Source organism: Marmota marmota, unplaced genomic scaffold, assembly GCF_001458135.2.
Source record: "Marmota marmota marmota unplaced genomic scaffold, marMar, whole genome shotgun sequence".
Taxonomy (NCBI): Eukaryota; Metazoa; Chordata; class Mammalia; order Rodentia; family Sciuridae; genus Marmota; species Marmota marmota.
Window position 1 is genome coordinate 1437806 of NW_026000119.1, and position 6000 is coordinate 1443805.

At 34.3% G+C, this 6000-nt stretch overlaps 1 protein-coding gene across 8 annotated transcripts in view; it reads left to right on the forward strand.

The window, feature by feature from the left end:
- Positions 1-6000, forward strand: part of Wdfy3 (WD repeat and FYVE domain containing 3) — a 221872-nt gene that overhangs the window by 179754 nt on the left and 36118 nt on the right. For all 8 annotated transcript variants that reach the window (XM_048784724.1, XM_048784720.1, XM_048784721.1 and 5 more), the window contains 4 exons: positions 55-203; positions 1278-1398; positions 2476-2561; positions 4556-4636. In XM_048784724.1, the coding sequence (XP_048640681.1) occupies positions 55-203; positions 1278-1398; positions 2476-2561; positions 4556-4636 (437 nt within the window). The remainder of the gene's footprint in view (positions 1-54; positions 204-1277; positions 1399-2475; positions 2562-4555; positions 4637-6000) is intronic.

Genomic DNA, 6000 nt, shown 5'->3' on the forward strand with positions numbered 1-6000 from the left:
ATCTGGACTTTCTTTAAAAGCTACATTAAAGAATATTTGTGGCTTGCTTCATAGATCCAGCATATGTACCGTTGTGCTCGAGTCCAGGGCCTAGATACCAGTGAGGGGCTGCTACTTTTTGGTAAAGAACACTTTTATGTGATTGATGGATTTACCATGACAGCAACGAGGGAAATAAGAGATATTGAAACTTTACCTCCAAAGTAAGTAAATGAATGAAGAGACACAAAATGCAACTATCTTTGTAAGACAGAAAATATATTTGTATATTTTCCTTTTAATACAAAAACTGTGTTCTATAGAATATTACCTCTCAATTTGTGTGTGTGTGTGTGTGTGAGAGAGAGAGAGAGAGAGAGAGACTGTGAGAGAGATTACATATTCTCAGGGGTAATTCTGTTTTGTCAAGGTAATTAAAAAATTTTACCTCATGAAAATGAAAACTAAATTTTATTTCTGTGCCTTAATAGCATTGTACACCAAGTTACCTATCTTCCAATCTATGTACTTATAAATTTATTCTGAATTTGTAGATTGTTTAGTTTTCTAAGTGTCAGTACATACAAAGTTGTGCAGAAAAATGCAGGTGGCTCCAGATGCTATTATAAATGAAAGTATTCCAGAGTATCATAGAAGCAGCATGCCAGAAGCTCAAGCATTCATTGTCCAGATTTTCTGGTGCTAGTGCCAGGATAGATGATAGTGGGTAAACAGAAAACTCAGAACACTGAGCCAGAGGAAGAAAAGAAGCTAAAGCCTTGGACAAACCATAAGCTTTTCCCTTTCCTTTAACATGTTGAATACTTAATACTGTGATATACAGACATGGTCTCTGTAGTTCATACTTAAAATAATTACTTTCTTAAACAGTCAAGAGCTGCATTCTGACTTTCAGGGCCCAGCATCATATGGAAATATTAAAAATCATGTTTTGTGAGTATTGATGTAAAAATATATATATTAAAACATCTTCTTTACCTAGGTTTTGTTCTGATTTTGAAAGAAATTTAAACTTTTTGGAGTGCCAAAAGTTTGTGAAAAGTTGATCCTGATAATATTAAGAGAATTTTAAAAATTATATTCATCAAAGGGGCTTTTTTGTGTGTGTGCCAGATAGCTAACAAATTATTCTTTTAAAACATACCTTTAACTGAAAATTCTGATATTGTTCCCCTTCTTATTCATTTATTAAAAATAGTACACCCTTTTTGAGCAGTGAATTTATTTCTTCCTAGTTTTATTTATTTATTTATTTCCTTTCTCTCTGCTGCTTATAGTATGCATGAACCAATTATCCCTAGAGGAGCCAGGCAAGGGCCCAGTCAACTCAAGAGAACATGCAGCATTTTTGCATATGAGGATATCAAGGAAGTTCATAAAAGGAGGTATCTCCTACAGGTGAGATGATTTAGTGGTACTAAACATTTTGTTAGGTGCCTTTGTTTGGAAGATATTTTTAAACTGATATGTGCTGTTAAAATTCTCTATAGAGTCCACATTATTCTTTAGACAAGCTCAGGTCACATGAGTGCATAACTCCGTATAATGTACCTCTCCCTTTTTAAGTGCAACCTAAAATTTGTTATCTTTCTGGTTCATCTTTCCCTGAAGTTTTCTAAATCAACATTTTAATTGTCTTTTGTCACCTGAGGCCTGCTTGGGGAGGGAATAATAATGCTTGGAGTTGTGGGTTAGCTGGAAATGAAAGTCCGAAAAAGTTATATCAAGAAATAAAGTAGAAGACGAAGAAAATATTTTTTAAAGCAGGGGCTTGACAGGTGGAAAGACCTGATGGGTCTGATTCTAACAAAGGGAAGCCTGTTTGAAACACTCCAGAGTAATTTATTGTGAGGAGGAGTTCTTCAAGGTAAACAAGAAGGAAAGGCTGTGTGGAAGTTGGCCTGGTTGGGGACTTATCACTTGCCCAGTAATTCTTCCTCCTCCAGGCAGCTGGCCCCACAAGGCTAGTTGGGGCACTGGTATCTCTCTCTACTTCCAGGGAGTTGCCTTTGAACATAGGACTGTCTAAGCCAATAAATTCTGTGATATCACACAATTCTCTTTGAGGAGGAGATTTGCCAAGGCAACGAAGCTGTCTCAGATTGGTGAGATTACAGCAAGAGTTCTCCGAGGGGCAGCCTCCACTTAGACATGGCTTAGACAAGCCCACAATTTATTAGCAGCTTCCAACAGTCTTTTAACATAAAAATCATTATTTCTTCCACTATAATTTTAGAAATTTATAATTTTATAATTACTTTGTTTTTCATTCTATTTTCAAAGTTTTTCTAAATAAATTGTGTAGAATAAGAAAAATCTTTTATTGTGTAGTTTAGTCTACAAAGAATTCATGACTCCCAAAATGTTCTTCAGTCAAGAAATTAATTTCTTTAACACTGTAGAAATGTAAAAAATTATATATAATCTTATTTATGATATGTTTTATCCTAATGTTTTTCTCTCTGATCATTTCAGCCTATTGCAGTTGAAGTTTTCTCTGGTGATGGGCGAAATTATCTCCTTGCTTTCCAAAAAGGAATTCGGAACAAAGTCTACCAAAGGTCAGGTTTAGTAGGAATACTTTGTATGCCATCATGGGAAGAGGTGGGGGGAAACTATCACCAACCAGTTTAGCTAGTTTTTTTAAAAAAATCTAGAATATAGATCAGGGAATCAGCATCTTTGAAGAATATGTTTGTTTCATTTCTGCCAGCCTCTTAAAACTTGATCCTTCTAACTAGTTTTTAGAATGATAGAATTCTATTGGGAAATACCATTTTTCCGTCCTTACAGTAGAGATTATCATAAGTTACTTTTAGCTCTAAGTCTTATGTCTTTAAATATAAAAGGATGATACTAGCTTAAGGCTTCCTTCGTTCGCCAAAATGAAGACAGTACCTTTCATTGCTATTATGTGCAGGGACTGAGTTACCCTAGAAATTATATTCACATGAGGCTCTTCTCTGACCTTGGAAGGGAAATTGGATACCTTTACTCCTTTAAAAGTAGCATAGTCAAATAAAGCTATTGATCTAATCTAAGCATATTTTATCTTTATCATCCTATATTTAAATTTTACTTTTTTAAAGAAAATAGTATGTGATTGTGGTACATAAAGATAATGATGGATATGCAAGCAATAATACTTTCATGAACTGATCACAGAGATAAGAGACTTCTCTTACTTTTTGAAGGGTGAAATAGGTCCTGGCATTTGTGTTTAAATAACTTCCATGCAGGATAACTAATATCATGTAGCACTGCATATCATTGCTGGACAGTACAGTAGTGCCCACTTACCCACAGGGATACATTCCAGGATATTCCTCAGAGGCCAGAAACTGTAAATGAAACTAAAGCCTTACATATTCTTTGGTTTTTTGCTATACATCCATATTTGTGATAAAGTTTAATTTACAAATTAAGCACAATAAGAGAATTATAGCAATAACTAAAATAAACTGGAACAATTATAATAATATATTATAATAAAAGATGTGTAAGCTTATAAATTGTTTATTTCTAGAATCTTCCATTTAATATTTTGGGACCACAGTTGACCTGTGGTAACTGCAACTGTGGAAAGCAGAATTGCAGATAAGGGAGGACTATAGTAATATTACCTGTGAGCACATGTGAAATGTGTTCTTCAAACAATGTGCCTAGGGGCTGGGGATGTGGCTCAAGCGGTAGCGCGCTCGCCTGGCATGCGTGCGACCCGGGTTCGATCCTCAGCACCACATACAAAGATGTTGTGTACGCCAAAAACTGAAAAATAAATATTGAAATTCTCTCTCTCTCTCTCTCTCTCTCTCTCTCTCTCTCTCTCTCTCTCTCCCCCTCTCCCTCTCTAAAAAATAAAAAAATAAAAAAATAAAAAAAAAAATGTGCCTAGAACTATTGATTAGTAATCTAGAATTCTGTTCACATAGGAGAACAGTTAAGGAAAGTGACTGAGATTCACTTTTGCTTATTTATCTTGTCAGTTTCTAAAGCTGATACTAGGAAGTTATTTATTCCTCATGATTATAAGCTGCAGTAAAGAGAAATGTCTGTGCATATGTGACATTCATGATCCACAGCCATTCCAGGAATTTTCCCATAGTTCTCTTTTGCCTTTAAAAAAATTATATTGACATGAGAGCAGCTCTGAGAAAAAGTTTCTTATGGTATCACATAAAAGTTATGTCTTTATGTATCTTCATTTCTTTAGTGAAGTCCCTTTTTTATCATTTGTTCAGCTATCATCATTATCTACCATCATGTGAATATTCAGTTGAATTCCCTCATTAAATATTATCAAGGTGACTCAGTTCCTGAAAATCAATTTTAAAACCCATTGGGTGTCATGACAGCACAAGTAAAAGGCTAAAATCTGCTGTGGACCTTTATATTTTGTGTTTTAATTATTATCTATTCCCTTTTCCTGCCTTTTACTGGGAAATGGGAGGGTCATTGCAATAATGGAGATGTACATGAATCATCCATTTTTAAGCTTTCATTAGATTGTCACTGAGACTTCATTTGCAATTTTATCTATTTCTAAATTTTCCAGGTTTTTGGCAGTAGTGCCATCTCTAACTGACAGTTCAGAATCTGTGTCTGGGCAGCGGCCGAACACTAGTGTGGAGCAGGGGTAGGTGGTGAGCTTCTTGCACATTTTAGTTAATCATAAATTTAAGATGACTTGTATCTGGAGAGTAAAATTTAACTTATTTAATAGTGTTTCTATAGCCCATGGTGGTTGTAGAAATGTTTTAAATACTGGAAACTAAAAGGAAAAGAAAGAAAAACATACGTAATTACTTATTCAAATTATTGCACACATTTTTATCAGTACCCTTTCTAATCTTTTAGGATACATATGTTGTTAGGCATACACTTGAATTTGTACTTTGAATACAAGTATTTATTCTGCTTCTATTTAGTGCTATATTTAAATATTTCCCCCATCTTTAAAAAAGTCTTCAGAAGCATAAATTTTATTCATAAATTTTATTTTATTTAACCTGTTCATCAGATGTATAAAACATCTTGGGTTTTTTGTTTGGTTTGGTATTTTATATTGAACCCAGGAGCACTTTACCACTGAGCTACATCCTCATTCCTTTTTTTATGTTGAGTCAGGATCTCACTAGATTGTTGAGGGTCTCACTAAGTTATTTAAGCTGGCCTTGAACTTGGAATTCTTCTGCCCCAGCCACCTTAGTCACTAGGATTATAAGTGTGTACCATCACTCTGGTTTTTCTGGATATTTTGTCTTTATGGATTTTCTTATTATGATACTGGAAATGTGATTCCTCATTATTTTGTAGGATAGAGTCCCTTTAGTATAATAAAGTTTATGAATGTTAAGGCTCTTGATTCTGATATTCATAATAATTATACGAGTTTATTTTCTACCATTATTAGACAGGTTTGCTTTGTCCCTATAATACTTGCCAGATTTGTATGTTAATTTTTAAAATCTTACTGGTTTAACATTCATTCTCATTTTTAGATATATGTTTAATTATTAACAAGCTTGAATTCCATATATGTTTATCATTCTAATCATTGAAAATCACACAAATCTTTTGCCCATTTTTCCTTTGAGTTCCTATTATCAATTTACGAGGTGTTTTTCTGTAATAAAGTATTTATTTTTCCTTTGCTTCACCTATTTGTCACAAATTGCCAACTTTCCTTTCTCTTTTGCTCTCTGACATTTAAATTTAAACTTCTGTCAGGATATGTGGGGTTGGAGCACTCCTATATTCCTAGTTAAATAGGAGGCTGAGGCAGAAAGATCCCAAGTTCAAGACTAGCCTCTGCAATTTAGTGAGACCTTGTTCTAAGATTAAAATAAAATAAAAAGAGCTGGGGGGCTGGGGTTATGGCTCAGTGGTAGGGTGTGCACCTTGTATGTGTAAGGCCCTGGGTTTCTCAGCACTGAATATAAATAAATAAAATAAAGACCTATTGACAACTAAAAGAATATTAAAAAGTGGGGGGGGGGG